Source organism: Cyrtonyx montezumae, unplaced genomic scaffold, assembly GCF_038088225.1.
Source record: "Cyrtonyx montezumae isolate F1298 unplaced genomic scaffold, pur_monq_1.0 scaffold_5, whole genome shotgun sequence".
NCBI classification, from domain to species: Eukaryota; Metazoa; Chordata; class Aves; order Galliformes; family Odontophoridae; genus Cyrtonyx; species Cyrtonyx montezumae.
The window spans coordinates 20,299,760-20,324,613 of NW_027072056.1; the positions used below are offsets into that span (position 1 = coordinate 20,299,760).

General features: G+C 37.5%; 1 protein-coding gene across 1 annotated transcript in view; it reads left to right on the top strand.

Annotated features, from left to right (window-relative positions):
• Window positions 1–15,959: 15,959 nt before the first annotated feature.
• The window catches only part of SI (sucrase-isomaltase), a 44,181-nt gene continuing 35,286 nt past the window's right edge, over window positions 15,960–24,854 (top strand). Inside the window, exons 1-6 of the mRNA XM_065747818.1 lie at window positions 15,960–16,009; window positions 17,811–17,934; window positions 18,642–18,715; window positions 22,403–22,523; window positions 22,609–22,718; window positions 23,389–23,540. Of these exons, the coding sequence (XP_065603890.1) occupies window positions 17,811–17,934; window positions 18,642–18,715; window positions 22,403–22,523; window positions 22,609–22,718; window positions 23,389–23,540 (581 nt within the window). The 5' untranslated portion in view covers window positions 15,960–16,009. The remainder of the gene's footprint in view (window positions 16,010–17,810; window positions 17,935–18,641; window positions 18,716–22,402; window positions 22,524–22,608; window positions 22,719–23,388; window positions 23,541–24,854) is intronic.

Consider the following 24,854-nt stretch of genomic DNA (forward strand, 5'->3'; position numbering starts at 1 on the left):
AAATAGGTATTTAATATCTGAAAATGCATATTAGATTATATGTAGAGACAGCATCTGAATTCACGAAATTTCATTTTGATGTAATCAGACAAGTAATCAGAAACCATCTGTAATTCCTGTATATATACATATATTATTGCCAGTCACTCTGAAGAGTTGGTATGAAATGATGTTGCCAGCTAATCAAATTGCACCATGCTATAAGATGTGTATTAGAATATACATTTCCTTGCCTTCAAATTCTTGAAAACAAATATGTTGAGAATATGGCATGCAGGAATAATGCTCATTTTCACATATGCTTTATTCTGACCAAGCTAGTCAGACCTCATGTTCTCACCTTCAAGTGTTGCTTTGTGAATAAAAGAGGTCTACAATTACCTTGGAAGAAAACGTGGCGACACATGATAGAAGGATGCGCTAGTGAAAAAGGTGTGATAAACAAAATTCCAATATACTTACTTATTTCTATTTTCCAGCTCCTTTTATGGAGCCTGAATAAGCTAGTGTGGATATTGCAATGAAGTATTATTAGTTGCTCTTATGTATGTTATTACTTTTTCATTGTTTGTAAGTGGGAATGAGTAACTTTCTTTTTCTTTTTTTTTACCCCCACGTGTTTAGGTTTTATTATAGACTTAATATAGCTTAAATACACACAGCTTTGGCACATTAGCATGCTGACTGTTAAACCACGGTGTCAAGATTGATATATATTCTGGTCAAGTTCCAACTTAATTTCAACGGGTGCAAGAATGCATATAATTAGTGTTGGACAGTAAGAATAGGCAGAAAATGAAAAAGTAGCACTTTTATTAACTCTCTGGAATTATTTAAATTGCTTGCAAAAACAGTAGATTTCTGTTAACAGAAAGGTACGGTCCTGAAGCAAAAATTTGCCATGCCATCTGGTGCATGAGCACACAAGTAGGCATGTATAGGCCATACTTGTCATTTTGCCAGCCTCGCTTATGCTAAAGCAGTCAGAGAACTTGTTTTCTCCTGGGAAAGTCACTATAATTATGTCACAGCCTGTCAGCCACACTTCTTGTGATGTGCTGGGATTGATAATACTTTACCACTTCTGATCTCTCTCAAAAAATTTACAGCACATGACTTTTATGGCTTTTGTGTCTTAATTCAACACAAGGTTTTTGTTTTGTTTTATTTTGAAAGATGTAAGACTCTGGTTAGCTGTCAAATTAACATAACATATGCATGCACGTTTTCTGGAGAGATCTGTAAGTGTTCAATAGATTAAAAGTTTTCATGCAGGGGAGGCTGGGATGGGCAGCCGAGGGGGCAAGACCAAGGATCAGCACTGCTCTGTTGACCATTATTATATTTATTTTCAGCATGAAACACTTTGAATATTTAGAATTATTAGCTCTGAAACTTAAAAGTATCCTTAAAGACATGAGAATAAAATAAAATAGATTATATAGTAGCAAAAATGATTTCCAGAAGTTTTATTTTTTTTTAAACATTGAAAATTAACTTTCCTGAGTTAATGGAGAGGAAGTGTAGGAGAACTGAATGATGTTCAGATGTATGATAGTAAAGTTTTTAGCAACAGGAGGCAACTAGATAAGCGTAGCTCAGGCATCTCTACCACTGCAGTACATCACTGTGTCTCAGCACAGACAGGCAAGGGCTTCATTTTGACTGCAGCAGCTGTAAAATCACTGACCCTGAGCAAATGCAGGGCAGTTTTTTTTAAAGACAGTTTACTCCCAGTCTGATATGAAAGAAACTTACTCTTCACTTAGCTAAAGATATCATCCACATAAGTTTTACGTTGTGCAAGCTTAACTGTTGACCTGCATTATGAATTGAAATGGTCACGGTGCTGTTTCTCACATAGTTTAATCAGAGTGTAATTACTCACTACCAAGTGTTCTCCTGTCCCACTGCATTCACACTCACCTCATAGCCTTTCCAGCAGAGGTTTCTATTACAAGACAGCCATCAAGGACATCCTGGGGCAATGCATTACGAATGGGAGCACTCAATCCAAAGGCATTGGCTCTGCTCGTCCCTTACAAGGCAGAAGGAAGAATAGGTCTGAACATTTAGATCAGCTCTTATTAACATAATTACTCATGATGGTTTCACCTAATTGCTGTAATTAAAATATAAAGCATCTTTTCTTTCTAGTTACTTCTAGGACAGTCTGTTTTATTTCTAGCACTGATGTGTAGTGTAAGGTTATAGAACAATGTCTAGTGAGGGAAAATGAATACAGTTTCTAAGAAATTTAATTTAACAAAATCTCTATTATATCTTAAATTAAAAATAATTTGAATAGGGGCGTAAAGGGAAAACAGTGACTTTTAGAGCACACATTGCATGCATCAGACTTTTGAGTTTATTTTCCCAGTTCCAAAACAGATGTCATAACGTGTTCCTTATTGACTAAGATCCCAACCCACTTCAGATAATGACTGATCTAGTGATTGTGTATTTCCACTCTTTCGTTTCCAGTGCAGTGAGTAAGCAAAGAATGTATCTTAACAATCTGAAAGCCCTTAGTAATGCTGAAATTTCCACGAGGAAAGAAAATTTCTAGGCTACTTGAATTTTTGACTGAGTGGGTGTTAGTGTTGGTAATGTCACTGCAGTGCTGTCATTCGAAGTACACATCAACTTACTGGCCATACAGGCAGGAGTGTCCGATGTCTCTGCTGTCAGCCAAGCTAGGTGCAATTTGAATATTGTATGTTGACAATTTAACACTAGGAGCAGTATTGCTTGATACTGTGCACTGAAATGTGGTGAAGTTCTGTTATTTAAAAAGAAAGTGAGATCTTAGCTCCCACTTCATTCTTTTAATATAACTTTTTTACATGTCAAATTTGAGCTGGATGTCCCAGAGCATTGTTGAAGCAGGGTTAACCACGAGGAGGCTGAGAATGTTTGATAGTACGTTACAAAGAGATAAAAGGTACTAGAAAACTTACTGTTTGTCTTGGAAGAAATAATTACAGCAAATTAGTCTAGTTTAATTATTACAGTAATTTAAGTGACTTGTGTATTTTTGCTGTAATTATAGCATCACTAAAGCTGCAAATCCTGTAGAAAAATAAATAGTGCCTTATTGAAGGCAGCTGTTGTGACAATTATTGTAGAGCTAGCTTTGGAGAGCAGTGCAATTCAATCAGTGTGGCTTGCTAACTAGTATTTCAGTTCAGCATTTTGTGATAATGATTCACAGCAAATGAACTCCTGTACAAAACCAGAGTAGCTCTGCACCCCCACACAGACCAGCGACGTGTGCTGCAGGCAAAGGTTCTAGTATCCTTGGTGGGGCAGTTAGGAAGAGTATATTCCTCTCAAATCAACATTTTTTTTTTTTTGCTTTTTTTTTTCTCCCCATAAAGCCAATTTGGTTACCTTTGAGGGTACTTTGTGGCAATGGCACATGCAAGAATGGCATTCTTTAAGAATCTGAGTACTTTATGTTGCTTGTGGAGTTGTTCTGGCTGAATCGGTTTCCCATCCTGCATGCTCAAACTCTGGGGACCCCTGGAGCTCTTGTCCTCAATCATCAGCAAGCCATGGCCCCTGCTTCCAGAAGGAAAGAAGGAAGTCAATTTTATTTATGTACTTATTTATTTTCCAGAGGCATCAGAGAAAGTTGTGATAATTGTAACCACTAATTTAGGACTTCCTTCTGCCTCTGACCCCAAATCCTAGTGGTGCTTGGGATGCACGGAAAGGGCATGAGCTAGAACTATAGAAGAGCACATCATGATTCTATGATTTGGTTTCTTTTTCCATGTGACTCATCTACACCGTCTTGCCAGGTGGTTTGGCTTTTAACTTCATTTCTACTTAGGCCTCATTTCTGATTTGGGAGAGATGAACAAAGCTCACTGTCTTCAAAAGGACACTAATGCTAATCCTTGGTTTGAGTCTCTTCTGCTTAAGAGAAAGCCAGAGGTGGTCAGGTCAAGATGACACCTAATGCCAAGGCAGTCATCCCCACTGATCCTTCTTGAGCTGTGAGACCTGTTACCTGGTGACTTCGCTGGTTGCAGATGTGTGCGTTTTACCCATATGCTAACAGAACTGCTAACAGAAAGGAGCAAGGGGGAGCTACAAATCTCTAATGGTTGTTAATGGCTGGGTCTTTTCAATGCAAATGTAGAGATCAGCCTGAACGTTACACAATCCATTCGGCCTCCAGAAAATATATTCCAAGCAAGATAGAAATGAAAAGAAAGAGTTTGGCTCTTCAACAAATAAGTAATATTACTTATTTCTACACTACCTCTGCTGCAAGCTTCCCTCTCACCTGGGAGGTTTTGTGCCACAGAGGGGCTGCTCTGGGATTCAGATGACTTGAAGCAAACATATTCTAAGTTTGTTAAATGCTCTTAAATGAGTGAAACTGACCTCGGTGTTTGAAGCCCTGATTTTCCATAATTGTACAACAAGTGAGAAGATGGAACAGTGCAATACGACTGCAGGAAAAGTCAGGAATTTGTCATTTGCCACCATCAGATACTGTATTTCTTTAAGAAATAAAGAAGAATAGTTGCCTAAATGTAGGCTTGTGCTTGCTAAGGACTGTTTTGTAAAAAGCTGTAAAATTAGATAAGTGGAAAAATAAAAATTGAAACAGTACATAGATTCCAGTTCAAGCTTCAGGTCTAGCAGAGTAGAGCTATTTTATGGCACGTGTCTAATGAATTAGAGTCTCCCTCTCAAAAACTATGTTCTTTATCTTGCTGCAGCACACCTTTTGATTGGATTTTAAAGCCTTTAAAAATGCAGATTCAGGGTTATCGTATTGCTTCCAGTCTTACCCAATTTACCAGGGTATTGTTCAGTACGTTGAATGAAGATTGGAAGTGCTCCCTGACATCAGTCATTAGTGCCTGGCTCCCTTTTTGCAAGTTCTGAGTGCTGCCCTGCAGAAGAGTGGGATAATGAATTACCTACACCGGCATGTGTCGTGCCTTCAGGACAACTTGCATGAAACATTTTCTACAGTACTCCCCACAGGTTTTTCTCATTTTCCCCCTTTCTAGTTTCCCCCTTCAGGATGACAGTCATACATACTGTGTTTTTACTATCACGTAGTCCTTAATTGAAAGACAAATAAATGGCTGTGCTGTTGTGTCGCTGAATCACAGAATATCCTGAGTTGGAGGGGACCAATGGGGATCATCATGCGATCCCATCAGTCTAAGACTTCCACCAGATATTTGAGGTCCTTACCTCTGATGTTGCTAAATTGAACTTGAAGTTTCAGGGTTAACTAATAAATATTGGTCTTGAAGTTTTATTTTGCTGAAGGAATTGTTGTTGTATGTTTACTATAATGGTGACTCATGGTAATGGCTTTCTATATCCCAAGAGTACAGCATATGATCTAAACAGATTGGTAAAGTGTGTCTACAATTAAATTTGATGGCAATAAACTGCTGTCAGAGGTAGTAGTAATCTCTAGTGACTGTGCTTTAAAAATCATCTAAAAGCTGCTCTTTGCTTTGAAATTCTGTAGTAAAGAAGCCAAGTAAGCCAACCTCTCGTGGATGATCAGGACTGAATTTAGTGCAACTAAAGAAATCAGAAATGCAAGGTAAAAGAGGCCATCTAAGTTCAAATCAGTCTTTTTATTTTTTTATAAATATTTTTGTCCTGAAGAACAAATTCCACTCTCTCTCTTGAGCTAGACCTGACCAGCTGCCTAAGTATGCCAGTAGGGCAGGCTGCCTGGAAGCCAGTTAAGGTTTGCCCACCACACAGACTCGATTTTGACAGTTTGTGTCTGGGGATTTTTAGCTCACTGGGACTTATAGATCAACATATTTGTTTGTCTCGCACCAATGGCCCATTGTGTTTCCTCAGGGTGCTGTCTGTAGTTCAGAAAGGCAGGACGTATTGAAATCTTTTGTTTCTGTACTTCAGTGAAATACCTTCAAATTTAATTATTTTTATTGCAAAGGAAATGTTTCAGGAGCAGTAAAGGCTAAAACAAAGCCTAAGATCAAATATTTTTCCTCCTGAAGCACTTGCTCGCAGGTGGGCACTAAATTATTATTATTTTGTCAAGCTATTAACTTGTGCAGAAACAGTGGCTACAGATGAGCATTTTACTTCCTACTTAGTAGACAGTTCTGGATTTTGAATGTTTTTCTTAAATAAGCACAGCCAAACACTTTATCTGTTCTTTTTTTGTGTGCCTAACTATAGAAGAGTCCAGTAGTCAAGTGTATAAGAACAATTTTGCTCTTAAAATGTAAAATATAAATTAAATGAATGAATATTAGGGCAGTGTGCTTTTGTTGAGCATTATTTTTGACAAAGTTTTGATAAATAGGCTAACTTATGCTTAATTGTAATATTTCTATAACCATTGTTTCTTTAAGGTCTGACAATTTATTTTGGATGTTTTACTGGAAACGTAGGGTAGTTGAAAGGAAAAGTGAATATACAGTCAGGGGTTTCTTTGGTTATAGACCTCAAGGAACATATGCTGCATTCTATGACTATTTTATGTGAACACTTTTTTTTAGATCTTACAGTAGTAGTTAATGGAGTGGTGTGGTACCTGGCATGACAACAAGCTTTGTGAGCAATACCTGAGACATTCTCTTGTGAATGAATAATCATTTTTCCTTTCTGTTGTCACACCAGTCCTGGCATTTTACTTATTATTCTGCCATCGAGATTATTTTCCATTCTTTCTGGATAGGTATCACCACCTGCTCTTCTTCCAGTACACACATCTTTTCAGTTAACAGGGCTCTTGTCAAAGAATCTCCAAACTTCTGACCTTGGTTTTTCTTTTCACTCTTCCAATGACACAGCAGTACTGTAAAACAATTAGAAGGGACAAGATCTAAGCATGGTAACATTGAGAGAATCTTCTCCCTTGTTGTTTTGGTTATGCTTTGAAAGGATAGAAAGGTCACATTACATTCCTAATCGTGATAGACTTTCTGGTAAAACTGCCCCTTTTCAGGTCCCTACATTACAGAAGATGAGATTTCAATAATAGTTTCAAAATAGCCTTCTTGAATAAAATTAGGTAAAATTGCCCCTTTGTCACAAGAGGTGCCGAATTCATTAGCTTTTATATTTCCTTCATGATAAATTAGGAGTGCTATGCAACGTTTTGTATCACTACAGTAACAACTTCATTTGCTTTAATGTCAATTTTTTTTAATGAGTTTGAGATAATTATATCTGTACACAAAAATACGACTGAAAAGAATTGTTTTCAACTGTCATAAACTTTATGGACAGTACAAGGTTACACTGCAAGTCCAGTCGTTCCTTCACTTGAGCAAAGTTTGCTGAATGAGTGAGATATACTGTTAAGTCTGTAGTTAGTAAAAGACTGATTATTTATCAATACTTCATTAACAATGATGTTCAATATTAACTGTAAGATCATATATTTGCCAAGTCTTGGCAGAGGACATTCTAATGCTTTGGTATTTTAAGGTAATTTCATTAGGGTGGTGGTCACTGTGAAAGTATTTCCCAGCTTATCTTGGCTCTGATGGAACCCCAAACTCCCTGTTCCTTCAAGAACAGAGGCAGAAGTGGCAAACAGTGTGAAAGTAAGTGCTGCAAAGCGTTTTCTGGGCTGCCTTTTCTCTTGGTGATGTTTATTTCTCAATCCACTGACATCTTGGCTGCAGCACAAAAAGATGGTTATGGTACAACAGCTGGAAGCTATGAGAAGCAACTCCAGAATCTGGTACCATTTTTATGCATTCATCAAAGGCACATATGCTTATGCCCTTTACACCTTGAGGTATTAACACTGTTGTTCATTAACCAGGAGGCTCATGCATCTTGCAGCTCATCTGAGCTTCTTTAATATCACTGTCACCACAAGGCTCAGTGACATGGTGTTTTGCATTGCTCTCTCCCATTAATATAAGTTGTTTTTTGCCTCATTCTTAAGATTTGTTTACGCTCTCCACATGACAGATCTCCCAGCACAAGTATATCATCCCACGGCCACTTCATTTCCATGTTAAGATGCACTTTCCTTTAAAGACTCGCAGATTCCTGAGTACAAACGACATCATTGTGTATTGAATCTTTTTAACGTTGAATTTCTTGACTCAGGTTCTCATTAATATCAATCAACAGAGTGGAAAATATGGTAGTGAGTCAGTCTGGGGTAGCCTACTGCAACAACCAGTGCTCTCCTCTTCAAATGCAGCTGAGAGGGCAATGCTCCCAGTCCTGCCTCCAGCTAAATGCTCCTGGCTCTTAATTGACTCTGCATGTGAAGGCCTGAATAAAGTTGTGATCTATGGAGAATTGAATAGCCACATGTCCCATAGTGTCAGCTGTAGACAATGCCTCTTGAAAGAAAAAAGGTGTGTAAGACACAGAGAATGGAAATGTAGAAGCAGGGGAAGCAGCCAAGCCATGAAAGGACCTGGTCCCATCATAGCCACTGTAGTATTGCCACCCCCCAAAACTTAGTTCAAAGTCTTGCATAATTTCATTGTCATTGTGTAGGTTGAAAGATGTGGAGACCATAAGCACCTTGAACTTAAGGTTTGCTGCATTCTGAACAGTGTAAACATGAGCTGATCTGCATTCATAAGCCTTTAATAGCTTTGTTTCTTACTATGGTTGCCAATTTTTTTACTAAAAGAAAAAAAAACACCTGAGAAGAGTATAATAATATGTCTAAATAAGTAAAAAAGCTGGGTAGGAATCAGTATATAATATATAGTATTATAGGGCGTTACATAATAATATATATAGTATACTACAATATATAATTATATAAATATAGGTATATAAATGCATATAGTATAGTACAGTATGTAATAACAGTGGTTTTGCTTTGTTTCCTTCTCAGTAGCAGCAATCACAGGCACTGGCTGGAGGGCGATCTGCAGGAAGGACAAGGAAAGCCATAGAAACCGTCAGCCAACAATTTTTCACCTGAAAACAACAATATGCAGAGGAGCCAAATCAGTGATTTCATTAAGCAGTTGCTTTCAGAATTATCTTCTCCTCACTTTAAAGGCAGGGAGACTGTCTGTCATGTCAGCTTCTCTTCAGTGATAACCTGGAGTGCAGTTTACGAACGGAAGTGTTTTATTGCTGTTTTTGTCTGTATTGCATCTTGTTAATTTCATAATTAGATATTTGCTCTGGTTTTTTTTTGTTTGTTTGTTTGTTTTTTAGTTAAATGAAGTTATCAACATCCCTTAAAAGAAAATCAAAGTTTCTGGCATATGCAACTTCAGAATCTAAGAAAGTTTGAAACAAGTCCCTGGTTTTTCCTTTTTTTTTTTTTTTTTTTGGTTGACTTATGCTGTTTTGCTTGTTTGTTTTGAAGTTGCTTTAGAAATTGCTACTTTGCACTTGTCTGACCAAAGAGACTTCAGAGCTGGCAGACCCTTGGGCTTCCTTGGGTCTGCACATAGGCATCTTCAGACTTCAGCCACAAGTAAGCACTCATGAAAGTATTAATTTTAATTAATGTGCATATTGATTACCAAAATGCAGAATGGGCTAATTGGGGTTCTTAAATCCAAACCTCAGATTTGCCTGTGTTTGACTTTCTATACTGTGCATCCTTCAGTTAATCTTGTATGTGTATTTATTATGTTCTAGAGAGAAAAGCTTCATGATGTGCACCGGGAGTTGTAAGAGACAGTTTCATCTTTCGTAGGGATTTAGGAAGGGGAGAAGGACTTGCTTTTGTAGAGATTTAATACAATTTGTGCATTTTTCTTTTGTGAAACTAGTCCTTCTATTTCTCACAGATTTCATATGAAGCCATAATCTCCAATTTGAACGTTAACCTTGAGGTGCTCGTGCTCAGTCTCCAGATCTGTTAACAGAAGTGATGCTTTCTTTCTGCTGGTACGTTTGAGATAGGAAGGAGTACAGAAAAATTACACAACAAATACTTGAGAGTAAAACTAAGAGCTGCTCCCAGTAAAAAGACTCCAGAACAAGCAGCCACAATGGGCTCAGTCTGTCAACTCATGACATGGATACCCAACATGCTGCGAAGGTTACACCTTTCAATAATGCCTTCATTTTCTGAGCAGACAGCATTTCTTGACAAAGTATCTAATGATGAGCTGAGTTAATTTTGCCCTGTGACTTACTCTGTGGATTCAGATATTTGAGGAGAGGTGGGGGACCCAAAGAAGTCGGAGGGAATAATGACATGGGGGCAGCTGTTGTGCCTTACATGCCTGTGAATGCCCTCCTTAATCCCCTTTGGAGCATCCCAGGGATGAAAGCAGAGTTGCTAGGATGTGGTTGAGTGTTTTTGAGTGTTCTTTTGAGTTTTAAGTGCTATCAGGATCTAGCAATTACTAGTAAATATCAATTCTCCTTCTTTTTTCATCTTCATTTATAGGTGGCAAAAGAGTATCCTAAAATTCACATTCTAGTTACAAATGACCAGTTAGAATCATTTGCTTGTAGGACAATTTGCATTTATAAATATCCCTAATGCAATCCCATTACTGTTGAAAGAATAAAGAAGACAATAGGCTTTGATCAAGTAACTATGTAAAATATATTTTGGTATTTCCATGTTGGGAAGCATGAATAGCCACAGAGAAAATATGCTTTCCTTCAGGCAAGGTTGTAATTCTGTTCTCAGCTGAAAGGATAGGTAATAAACATTGGCAATGTGTAAGACTGTCTCTTCTAGGTCCTACCACTTACTAGCTTGAAGAACAGCAGGTACTAATTTACAGATATAACTAAGCAATTTATATTAATGATTATGGTTCAGACTATTGTGGTGCTTGTTCATTCTACACTGAATGCCTTCTCTAGTTCTCCTTTCTGTCTTCAGTATGGAAGAAAAAGAATTATTGTTAAAATATTTTGTTTCTGATTCAAAGTCTTAATAACTATCAGGTCACCACAGCACATAAGAAATATGCACTGCTCTGACTACAGTAAAACTTTCAGCAGTGATTGCTTCATTGCTGTAATTTAGAGAATCATAACAAGTTATCTCCTTGATTGAAGAAAGAAATGCAGAATATCTTTCTGCAGTGTATGTTCAGTTGGAAGCTATCACTAAAGTCAACATCAAGGCTTTTACTGGACTGGAACTTGAAATAATAACTCATAAATACACTTGGATTCAGCTTTAGGATACCTTTGTTGTTTCTGTTATACTCTGTTGGCTCAGAGGTGTTGTTAGAACCAGGATTAAGGCCCACAGTTTAGGCACACGGAGACTTATTTAGCTATCTATGAAAGGGTAGAGTTTCAATGTCTAATTGCATTGCTCTTAGAACTAGACATACTTTGAAAATGAACTTCAAGCATGTTCTGCTTTTCCATGACAGTGCAATTATTCTATTGAAGTTACTTTTCTATCTGGTTAATAAACAAAGTCAAAATCTTCTGTCTGCCAAATGCTGTAAAATGAAAGCTACTTCTGTTTGAGACTAAGTTCACATGATGTTATCTCGAACTGTGATGCACTTTGGGAAAAGGAGACAGCTCTGAAGGAATTCACATCTGTTCCCTTCGAAGTCCCACTGAGAAAATAAATGCTTGCAATACATTTCCTGAGGCTTTCTCAGTTCTTTCCCTTGACCAGATTTACACTAATCTCAGTTTGGTTCATAAGGAACATTCCAGGGCAAGTATGCTTTATTTGTTATTCTTTATTTCTTATTCAGCCTCTCCTTAAAATTGGTTACCTTTTAAAATTGTAGTTATTTTTCTAAATACCGATTATTTTTTTTTTTTTTGTCCTTTTTGGAAACCTGTAAGAAGTTGTTCAGCTTAATGGTATTATGCTTGCATGCTCAGGTCTGCAGCTGCAATAACAACCTCCTAGGGAGCCCAGGTGAGACTTCTGTCTAGAAACTTCCATGAAAGAGCTGTCTCACATAGGCTTTCCAAGGTCTATGCTGAACATTGTGTTTACTGAAGCTTTAAAGAAGAATAAGATGCTTATGTTGAGGCAGGCATTTGCTTTCTTATAGGCATTAATGAACTTTCTGAGAGTATTTTCTCTTCCATCCTTCTCCTTACTAACTCAAGGCTGCCAGTGGAGCACCGGAGGGTGGTGGTGCAGTAGACAAAGCTGTGTAGTGAACCGCACCAGTTGTTCCATACCTTTGCTGATGTCTTAGCAAAGTGCTAAAGAACTGGTTTGAGTATACAATGAACCTTTTCAGGCTGAATCCTACCAAGCTCATAACACTTACTTTGGGAGTTTTGAGAAGGCACATGAGGCCTTAATCCAGATTTCTATTTACTAAACTGATAAAGACAAAGAAGTACAGTATATAAAAAATTGAGTTATCTACCTAACTTTTCCTCTACTCTCATTTAAACGCTGCCCAAGTCATTTAATAATTCCATACCTATCAAACCAGAGAGAACGTGCAATGACTTCGTCTCAAAGTCTAAGATACTGTTGTCAAAACAGGGTGTGCTGGTCTCCAGCTTCTGCTTCAGCACTGTGCATTTGTCCACTGTTGATATAAAATAGAGAAATAACCCTTAAAGCCCTCCTGTCTTCTCTCTTCTTTACAATAGTTGGAAATGCGCAGTAATATTTCTCTTAGCACTCTCTGTGGTCTGGGCCTGTTATATTGGAGTTTCTGAAGTCTTAAGTGTGAAGAGGATTTGTGTTTCTATTTTTATGTCTTTGTTTGTTTGTTTGAACACTGCAATAAGTCTTTTGTTATTTCAGTGCCAAATAAGATGATCTGCGGGGCAGGAATATTATCCATGTGATCTGCTTGGTTGAATTTTATCATGGGTTCCCAGGAGTTCTCTAAGAGTTGTGTTAAATCTGGACAGGTTTTCTGTTTGTGTGCATCTGCCTAATTAGTTTGCCAATGTGTCCTCAATTTTTTGGGATGGAAGTCATCACCAGTACAAGCTTACGTACTGCAGCAGAGTTATAGCAGGAATGGGTTGGGTCTCCTGCCAATAAACTGTGCAGTCATGTCATGTAAAATCTGAGGCTCTCACCAAAATATTGATTTGACCAAATTATTTGACTTTTGCTCAACTAGGATATCTTTTTTTTCCTCAAGAAAATGGAAGCTATCACTCAATGTAAGCAAGATCTGTAGTGTTCATATATATGCAGATATATTTATATAGAAAATGTAGCATATGCTTGCAAGTACTGTTTGTAGACAACTTTGTCCCTGTTCCTGAGAGAGGAGCTCAAGCATGGGGGCAGATATGGGGCACTCCAACCATAAGTCTCCATTGGGATAGCAATCCAGTGATTCTTTGGAAAGGCCAGACCCTATGCAGTTCTCTATGTAAAAAAAAAAAAGTGCACGTTGCTAATCAAACCATTCAAAGCATTTGCAGAATTATCATCCTCATCATCTGTATGAGGAAAAAAAAACTTACCATGAAACATGATGATGAATGCAGGCTGATCACAACTTGACATCCAGCTAATAAGTAACTGAGCAGGGAGTGGAGAACAGACCTATGGGTCTTTGCTCTGAACAGGTATACGCACTTCAGTGCACAGAACAGTGATAAGGACTGATATCTCCTACTAAAGGAAAAGAGCTTTATCTTTCAGATCTCTTTTCAGAGAAGGGAGGAGATGCAGCTGGCAACTGTCTTGAAACGTGAAGAATTTAAATCAAGCAAGTTACTTCTTTTTACAGGCTTGAGGGATGAGCCTTTCAGAATGGAATTCATCGTAACTGCTTCTATAAAGTGTTTGCCTTCTTTTTTCCTTGAGTATGATCGTGACTTCACTGAAGAGCTCACACCTTGCTGAACTGATACCTCAGATTGGTTTCTCCCATGCAACCATTACATGTGGAGAGAACAGGAGAACCAGCGTGCTCCTCTTTAATAGATGTCCTTCCATGAGAATTCCTGATTCTTGGAATTCAATGCTACATCTTCACCTGAAAGCTCTGTTGTTGATATCCATTGTAGACAAATTAAAATACATTCAGCTGGGATACCTGCTTGGTTAACCCTTTTGTGAGACCTATTTGTTCAGTGCTTTTATGCTCTCAAATTGCGCAGAAAATGTGCACTAGTTGATGGGTAATATGAGATTGCAGCACTATGAATTCAGGAAAGCACTTAAATAAATGGCTACATAGATGACTGTGTGATTGCAGACATATTTAAATGAAATACGTGGCCATATGCTTTGCTGAACTAAGTGCTTTCCTGGAACAATTAAATTAAACTTGGAGAACAGAGGTGAGCGAACAAAACCTCCAAAATCATTGTTATCTTCATAATACGTGTGATGCTGTTGTGCCTCAATGTGCACTCATCAAGCAGTATATTTAGCAACATTAAGAGGGATGTTAGAATTACACTTCTAGAGCTTGTTTGCACATCTGCAGACGTGCATGATATTACAGTGAAATGGAGAGGCTAAGATACCTAAACACCAGACTGCACTTCAGAAACAATCATTGAGAGTGGTGGCATTCATCTGTGTTAAGATGAATGATTCCAGGAGAACCACAGTGCTGTGTGTGTATGATTGATTCTGAGCCTTTTAAGAACTGACTTGGGGAAAAAAAGAACCATTCCTTTTGTTCTCAGAGGGGTCAGATCTTTTAGCTGCACTTGCTAGAGTGAGAGGAAATATTTAGGAAACAGTAAATTTATGGTGCAAGAAACATCCAGCACTCACAGTTTTAATAATGTAGCAGCACTTTGGTATATTATGGCAAGTAAACTGATACCATTAATTCGTTATGACAAGAGTCAGTGTGATTAGTCTACTACATATTCAAGCAGCTAAATCTTAATACAAATTGAGTACCATAAAAAATTAAAGTTTTCTTGCCAACAGGAGTAGTTAGTGAGGAAGTTTGAGTGAGCTGAGGAATAACCTTGAGAGAAGTCCCAGCCCAACAGGAAATCATTGCTCTGCAGCCTACCTCTTCAGTAAGGAGATCTCACATGAAGGCTCCCATAAGGTAAAGTGATGGACTCATTTTCACACTTAGAATTCTTATCATGTTGCTCTCAATTTCTGATGTAATTTGTTATTTTCCCCCTAGGGAATTTCAGTGGTCATCTGCTTTATCTAGAATTGCATCCCTCTTTGTTTGTAGTCATGGCCATGAGCTCTGGTGCTCTGCCATCAGTGTGCTGTCTGGTTAAAGGAGCCTTCATGCTAAGGCTTACCAAGGTTCACAAGCCTGAGCCAACACTTAGGTCAAGTGCAGGAGTTGAGGGCATCCATCACAATTTGTGAACAGTTCAAATCTACACAGCACTTCTCAGTCCTCTCCACTTTACTGAAAAATAATTTCTAAGTGCTCTTAACAGTTTGAACCAAAATGTTTAGTTTGGAAAGTAGAGATTTAATGTCATTATTATACCTGCTGTAAGAAAAAGACAAGGTATATGTTATATATTAAGGCTGCATACTATGAAAATTCTTCCCTGTAAACTCTTCTGTGCTATTTTTTCCTCTTTCTATTGTACTTTTGACATTTACTGCTACAATCACATCAAATCTGTTTATATTAATATTAGCATTAATAATTCATCGTTCCTTACTGAAAAAGTTAAATGATCATAAATTTGATTATCTATTAACAATATTTTAGTAGTTCATCTTCCTCATTTGAGAACCTTTAATGACTTCATACAGTGATTAAAGCAGAAATGATAGACAAGGAATGTGAAGGTTGCATGAAGCATCTAGTAACAATGATATGGAAAAAAGAACAGTAAAACCATTAAATCATGCAATATGGACAAACTTATTGGCATTTTATTGCTGCTTTTCTTTCATTTACAGAACCTGCTGAGTGATACAGAATGAAAATATTATTAATTAACCAGCTATTCCTTGGCTACAATAAACACAGTAACTAATTTTAGCTGAGAAAGTTTCTGCAACCTGCCTGTAATTATGTATGTGCCTACCATTGGTAGATTGGTTGGCAAACAATGCAATGAACTGATAACAGCAGAGAATAAAACATTGGTTTTGAGACTGAGCTTTACAACCAGGATCAGCAGATGAAGAGAGCAGAGGGTTTTTAAGGTACGTTATCACGTTTACTCCATCTATGTTGCTGCAGATCTTTTCCTTGCTGCAGAGTGCAAGTTGCACAGCAGAAGTTGCATTTATGAATTATAAATTATAAATCCTTGTTTCTGAAGTCTCAGGTTGTGGAGACCTTGAATATGAAAAAGCTGAAATACAATGCTACGGAAGTTTGCAGGGTGGCAAGGACAGTTTGGCAAGAAGAATTTTAATATTCTTCTTTATTTTTAATATTTAATATTCTCATTTTCAGAAAAGTAAATGTTACTCGTTAGGGCTCCTATCTGTGGAGTGTTCTGACAATGCTACAGGAGACTCAGAGGAGGAACTGCTGGAGTATAATTTCCTCATTGTAGAAACAGGCCTTAAATATAAGCTTTTAAATATGCAATGTAATGGCAGGTTTTAAATGTGTTACTTCCCTTAGGAAGTAACTATAATCATAAAAATAAATAGTGATTTTGATATTAACAGAGAAAGTGTGAATAGCACTATGTTATTTGTCCAAACTTTTTAAATAATCACTGTACAATCGTAGATGGGTTTGGGTTGGAAGGGGTCTTAAAACTCATTCAGTTCTCCAACCTCTGCCATGGATAAGGACACCTCCCAGCAGCTCAGGCTGCCCAGGGCCCCAACCAGCCTGGTCCTGAGCATCTCCAGGGATGGAACAACAACAGCTCTCTGGGCACCAGTGTCAGGGCCTCACTGCCCTAATAATAAATATTTTTTTCTTAATATCTAAATAAATCTATCCACTTTGAACTTAAAGCCATTACCCCTTGCCCTGTCACTAAATGCCTTTGTGAAAAGCTTGCCTGTAGGCCCTGTTTTAAGTACTGGAAGACCACACTAAGTTGTCCCCAGAGCCTTCTCTTCCTCAGGCTGAACAAACCCAGCTCTTATCTGGAGCACATAGAAGTGCTCCAGCCCTCTGAACAATGTGTAGCCCTCCATACAGAAGGGTACATTTATCTAAGTATATATATATATCAGCTTTATTGCACTGGGGATTGTTGGTATTTTGTTATTGCTTTTATTCAGTATTCATTCTGGTGGCAGTGCAATTTCTAGGAATAAGAATGATGTTGAGGGTAATAAACTAAACTTGTATAAAGTGGTCAGCAATTAAGTTAAATAGATTTGCAGTGTTATTTCACAAAATCAAACCAACAAATAAACAACAACAAAAAAATAAAACCAAAAATCCACCCCAAAAGTATTTCTAAAGTACTTTTCTTTTGGGTTCTCACTAAAGCGCCTGAGAGTGTTTTCATATGCTAGTGCAATGTGTACACATTACTGCATTTTCTTTGACTAAAAAGAAGCTGTTTCTCTGCATTTAATGCTGTTTTATAAGGTTAAATATTCTTAACCAAATGTGAAATGCAGTTGCTGCTGCCAATGTATATCGATCTGCATGATGGATATCAGTTTTAATTAGTTTTACTGTTGGCGTGCAGTTCAATGTTAATAGTCCCATGTTGTTCTTTCTGGTGCTGTAGTAAAATAAAAGAAACTTCCTAAATATACTCAGGAGAAAATTCTTATTTGTGTATTTAAAAGTGGTTTAGTGGGAACAAATCGCATTCCTTGGTAGTTGGCCAAGAGTGTAATAATGGAGTAATCTGTGTGAAATATCTGGAATAGGAGATTTATTTTTAATCCCAGGACTAGGGGATATGATTTAAAACCTAAGTAATGTATGAAAATACAAGAATCGAATGTGAATACTGTAACGTAGGGTTTTCAAAACTATTTTGTTTTTCTCATGCCAATGGTGTTCCTCTTGGCTTAGATGGGCAAGAGGAAGTTCAGTGGCCTGGAAATCACTCTGATTGCTCTCTTCTGCCTGGTGGTGGTGGTCGCCATTGTCCTCATTGCACTTTTAGCAGCAGGAGTACCTGCAGTCAGAACTACAGGTAAGCACTTCCCACTTCCAGGACCAGAAGCAGAACTGTCAATGAGAACTGCTCAGCTCTGCTTGCTGAGATGCTCACGAGACCCATAGCACTCCAGAAACTGCCTGTTGGCATCATTTAAACCATTGTTGAGATCAGATTTTTCAAAGAATGTGGGTGTTCAAGCGGGGAAAAAAAAATGATCATTTCTGTTTTTTGTTTGTTTGTTTTAATCTGGGTATTTCCTGTTACTTTCAGTGTTATATTTATATTCTTAAATAAACCTTAGGGCATGTTTAAATGACCCTCTACCTCAAGCTCCTTTGGATGAGCAGTATTTCATGGGAAGGAGCGCTCATAAGAGCAGTTACACAGCACTGTTCAGACAAAAGGAAGCCCTTCTGATTTTAATTCAGCATAAATTTTTAAAGAAGCAGCACATACTGGGTTACCAGACTTGTTGAAAACTGAATTACTATATATCTTCACAATTAAAATAATTTATGTCACCTATTTGTGCAAAAGCTCAGAAGTGTAACTCTCCTACCTTTACCTGGAATAGTTCTGTGCAGCTTTTCAAAGCTAGGGTAGAAATAGTTTAAACTCATTTGAATCTGTATTAATGGTTAGAGGTTCAAGGTGGTGAGAAAGACTCAGCAGAACCAGTTAATGGTAGTCCAGATATTAATATATTTTGGAAATAACCCATTAATTTATTTCTCTAACAGAATTTACACCACAATGTCAGAACACAGTAGCAGAGGAGAGAATTGACTGCATCCCAGATCAAACAGCAACAAAGGTCTGAAAACATCAGAGTAAAAACAATTAGAAAATAGGCTTTTCCTCATAAAATCCTATATTTAATTATGAAAATTTACCTTTTCCCTAATGTATTGATGGTTTTCATAATTTGTTTTGTTTTGTCTGTGAACGCCTGAATACTTTGCATATAAACGTAACTCCTGTACAACCAATTTTAGCCCAGAAGGGCTGATTTTCTTTTAGTCACTGTGGCAGTTTATTGTCAAGGATTGAAGACCTTTGCCAATATACTCCCCAGCAATTCAGCTCAGTGATAAGAGGAAACAAAATCAGGCAAACAAGAAGCGGGTAGAAGTACGTACTGTTTTTAACATTTTTTTTTTGTCTGATGGCCAACTGCTAGTATTTACAGTCAAGCATATTTTAGAAATAGCACACTGAGATTCACTTAACTCAAGTGCATGAGATCTTTATAATGCAAAGAACTCTGTCAATTTCCTTTCAGAACAGATCTGAATCTCACCTACTTCTTTGTTGTCTCTCATCTGAGCAAGCGCAGAACATTCTTATGGTGGTTGCTATAGAAAGGTTATTTTTGTTATTTTTCTAATCATCATTATTATTCATTTTAATAATGGATATTTCCATTTTCTGATGGAAGACGATGGGTGCCTGGCCTCTTTTTTCTTTGTGGGGTGCAGCCTGTGAGAAAAGATAGTGAGTATATTATGATGTGTGACGATAATGCCATTTACAGAGATATAAAAATGATTAACCAACTGTCTCAGTTTCTCTGTGAATTCCCAATCTAATTGCAGAAGCGACAGTTGTTAATGATACTGTCATACCATGAGTTATATTATGATATATAGTTCAATATAGTCTTGCAGGTTAACAGAGTAGTAAGGGCTCAGCTCACAGCATGTTTCTCTTCTCTTTGGTTCCTTGCTTCAGGAGCAAGCCCACCACGATAGGTGTCATGCAGATCACTTTAATCTTTAATTACTACCTTCAGAGCAACCACCCCATACTAAGCACTGTGCTTATCACAAGTGAAGAATATAGACTTGCTCTGGTTGCAACTGCAAACTTTATTGCAAATCTGCTTTCCATTTTATCCTCAGTGATCAGATATAATAAAAAACAATAAAAATAAAATCACCAACAAAAAGAAAAGAAATAAATAAAGGGAGAGGGCAAGATGCAGATTTGAACACTGTGGTACTTGGTCTGGAATTAGAAGTAAAACACATGATTGTTAAATCTGCTATTTCCTTGATGGGCAGTGGATTTCAGAAGATTAGACACCACCTTTAATAAACATAGCAAACATAAATATCACCTTTAATCTTTACTCTGAAGAAAGCTGCTAGGAACATGCATGACAAAACCAAGAGTCCTGTTCCAGTGTTTCTGTTCATCCCCTTACACTTTTTCTCCTGCAAGCACTTTTGTTGTCCTTCTTTAGGTTTATTCTGATATTACAGCCAGCAGAGATCTAAAGGTATGTGTATTTGATTAGGGAAGAACTCTGTAGTGGTTTCCATTAATGGTTTTTAGAATAAAAAGCATCTGGGAGTGTTATGCTTTGCCTGAGCTCAGGTAGCAGCTTAGCATCTCTCTTGATTTCTTTCTTAAGTATTCTAGGTGAAGTCTGGGAATGCAGAGGATTAGGAGAGTGGAAAGCAAAGAAGTATTTATTAACCAATCACAGGATTGCTAGAGATAAAAATCCTGAGAGAGAGCAGGCTTTTGTTATCTAGTCACTGCTGTGGAAAGTTTGGTTTTATAGGACAAGAAGGATGCACTAGTAAAAATTAAGCTAACATGAACAGAACTAGTACTGTCCAGTACTGGACCTCTGAAAGCTTGAGGGGAGACTTTGTTTGGTTTGTTTTTACTGTTTTCAAATATATTTTAGCAGAAGTTTGTTTCGATACTAAGAAGGTTAAGTGTTGAAGTTTGACACATAGCCAAGCAATTATTTCAATCCTTGATGCTATGTTCTCATTTTGTATCCCACCATACGCTGCTTCCTCATTTCCAGTATTATTTATAATGAAGCTTTGACATTTTCTTTGACTTTGCTGTGCTTTGGTATCTGTTGCATTACTTTAATAGTTCAGAGGCTCTGACCTCCTCCTATCTTTGTTTACACTAAATGATAGCTTCTGTAACAGCCTTGACAATACCTTTGAATGAACTCTGCTCTTTTCTCTGTGTCAAGCATAACTGATCTTACACTTGTGCACTTACTTCCTCATGCAGCAACTTCAATGTGCCACAAAAATACAGAACCAGAGTTGATGAATCCACTACACTAAAATCTATCCTGCAGAGAATCACTGCACTGTAAAGTAATTGGTGAAAATATTCAACAAGTATACATGTATTTACAGGTACACAAGTAGCTGGGAAAAAGAAAAGCATCTTTATGAAGTTGGGAAAAGAGATGCTTGAGCTGTCAGGCATTAGGATGAGCTGGTTTTCAAGCTATTGGAATAGTCACTGGTCTAGGAAGGGCTAAGAAGATTGAGGTTGCAACTTTATAGTTTACTTGCTGTGCTTGGCCCAGTCGCCACAAAATAAATGCATGAAAATATCTTGAGCTACTAGCTCTGTGAATTTCCTCTGTGCCCTCCTTTGGCGTTTGTGCTATTTGTGGGCTAGAGCTTTCTCTGTTCAGAGAATGAGACAGGTATATCACCTGAACTTTATAGATTGGGCTCTATAACCTGCACCAGTAGCAATGGATTTTGGCTTATCTTCATCTATACCTGCAGACTGTTTTAAGTAATTGTGGCACAAACAATGAAAATATTTGAGCACGAACAGCTTCTGCTAGCATACAGGTGGACGGAGAGGTCCTGAAGATCTGCGTGTTGAATTTGGATGCCCAGGATCACTGAGATCATAGCCTTGTGCCCTTGGTGGTGCTTCTTGTATCACTACTGCCCTTTGTTCCCAAGTAATTAGTTTGGTTTTTAACATAGGAAAATGCGTGGACATTTACAGTGATGAGTTATGCAAGTGTTATCTTCATACGTTGAAACAGTGCAGACAATCTGTGAAGAAGTTAATTTCTAACAGTAAGGCAAACATATTCCAGTTTATTGGAAATACTGAGAGGTAGATTAAAGGTTGATGCCTCTAGACTGAGATATATGCTTTGAACAGTGGGTTTAGTGGCTTGGGTTATTTGTTGTTGTTGTTCATTTGTTTTTTAGAAAAAAATCTGAATCTAAGGTTCTACAGGAGCAACCTTAACGTTTCTGATATTGGGAAATGACATTGAAATGTAGTTCCCACACATAATGATAAATGATGCATATGTGTTTTCCAGCCAGATGTTCACTAGATGTTAAGCCAACCATAAATGTTATCCAGTCTCCAGAGTGTGAGCGTTGGTTAGTCTCTAGTGCATCTACCACAGCTCAAATGTTTCCTTAATTTTTTAAGGGTTCATTCTTCCTGTCAATCTTCAGGTTCTAGGAAGAATTTATTATCTATGCTTCTACTCTGAATCACGAAAAACAAAAACCTTGTTGTTTATATTTGAATTGATTAAATAGATTTTCAAAGAAAGCATTTGATTGCAAGTTTTACTATGTTTTCTGGTGTTTGGGGTAAAAAAAACCCACTTCAAGTGCATTTTAATTGTTATAGCATAGAATGTTTATTGTGTAAAATCAATGGATTTGTGTCCCTTCTGTCCTTTAATTAGAGCACATGTGACTTGCGTGGCTGCTGCTGGAGTCCCCAGAGTGATACTAGTGTACCCTGGTGTTTTTTCTCAAACAGCCATGGGTATAAAGTGGATGGGTCAACAAGATCAACTCAAACAGGTAAGCTGCTTGCTGAGGAACCTGGTTTTAATGCACAGCTAGATGTCTGATTTGAAACAATAACATTCCAATTTGTTTTCTTTAGGATTTGAGGCCACGTTAACGAGGCTGTCATCACCTTCTCTCTTCGGAAAAGATATAAACACCGTTCTCCTCACAGGAGAGTATCAGACACCAAATCGCTTCCGGTTCAAGGTTAATTTTCTCATCTGTTTTTATAAGGTTTATGATCTGTATGTGGTTTTAGACTGGCCATTTCCATGCAGTGAGTTTAGGAGGGCTCCATTAATCCTTCAGCTGCACCATCATCAAAATGATCAGCTCTTCCTTTCTTTGTCCTCTCTGGTGTTGCAATGCGTATGGTTAATGATGGTTTAGCACAGTGGGTTTTCCTCATGAAGAAATTATTAAGACCTTTAAAAACTCAGTTTTTATGGTATCTACTTCTTTTCTTCATTGTAGGAAAAGATTCTGGGGCCAAATCTTTTTTTTATTTCAGATTTATTTATGGCCTGGCCATATTTCTTAATCAATTCATCAGGCATATTTAGCTCTTCTGAAGCTTTATGGGAAGTTCAGTAGTCTGTGTAGTGACTGTGGGGTATCGGTGGTTTCTGGGGTTGAGAAGGGCTTTTTCTGTTGGAGGCTTGCCTCCTGTGGTGGGTTTCTCTGGAAACCAGGGAAAAACAAGGTCAAATATAAGTAGGGAAATAGTCAAAAATGAGTGAAAATGGAAAGAGAATGGTAATGAACATAGAAGGAGGAGTCTGTGACAGGGACAAGATGGTGCTAAATTAGATAAATTTGTTAATGCTGGAAAGTGTTTCCATGTTTTTGAAGGACTAATGCATTTAAATATGTGCAGATTACTGATCCTGCAAATCAAAGATTTGAAGTCCCCCACGAGCATGTGGGCTCTTTCAGTGGACCTGCAGCCTCCAATTTAAACTACAGAGTGGAAGTGAGGTCAAATCCCTTTGGTATCGTGGTGACCAGAGTGAGCAACGGGAAAGTGCTGTAAGTAATAGTGGTGGTTTTTTGTTTTTTTTCTGATTAGCACTGATGTTGCTGGTTTTTCTGAAGGCCCGTGTTGCCACACAGAAAATCAGTTGCCATGTGAATAAGGTAGAATACACTCTTGGATATGGCATCTGTCTCTGGTCTTTTGTATGATGGACATTCCGGAAGGACCCTTGTGAGGCCTTTTGAAATACTGCAGTATGAAGAGATGTTGTAGAGACTTTAGGTTTGGCTGTCCCTTTTCTTTCCTCCAATACTAGTGAAATCTTTATAGCCACTTTGTTCAAGGAGTATTTGTTATCTGAAGACCTTCTCAGTGCTTCAAATCACAAATACTCTTAATTCCATCTTTTATCTTAGCTGTAACAATCACACCTTAGCTCTGAATCACCAAAATCAGACTGCTCTTTATACCTATGATAGAAGAGTAGTTGTTGCAAGGCAGTGATAAGCTGGTCATGTAGTGCTGTAAAATATTTGAAGTACTGTATATTGAATGCTTTAATCCCATTTACTGAAAATAAACAAACAAACGTAGGTCTGAACTAGCTGGATGTCTTTGAGAGCTATTAACAGGGAGGAAGTATCAGGATGATTACCAGTCAGAGTTCTAGGACAGTTGTATTATCAATGCTTCAAGTTTAATTAAATAGCTATTATTTTCATGCTGTTGTTAGCATTGTTTTCTTATTTGAAATCCTCCGTAATGATTGATTTGCAATTATGGAGAACACAAGAGATGGACTTATTATTCAGTAGTCCATGACTGATTAAACAGGTATATTAAGGTGAGAATAAGCATCTAGTTCAATAGATCCATGCTGAAGCCATGCTATGGAAGACTGAGAGAGTTGTATCACTCCCTTTCATATGGATATAATGACTGTTAAATACCACAATTTCCCACAAAAATGCAATCTTTAAAAGTTTTAATTACAAACTATATGAAGTGAGTAGATCAAAGAAAATTACTTTGAAACTGTGTACAATGTTAAAACTTATTGGAGTAGTTTTCTATTTCAAAGTAAGCAATTTTCTCTGCTTTTGGTGAAAGACTGTTTCTGCTGATCCATGTAAGCTCTTGTTTTAATAAAGCTGAAAATAACCTTCAGATCTCGGGATCAGCTTCATTCCAATTGCTTTGTGATTTAAATCTGGTTTAACTCATAATTACTTTCTCATTGTGATTGTTTCATTTAAAAAACAATGACTGATGGAAGGTAAAGCTACTTCTGGGTGGGGCCAATTTTCATGCATTTGCTAGGTGGAAATGTTGAAAGTCTCATAGCAGTAAAAGAGGAAAATGAATAT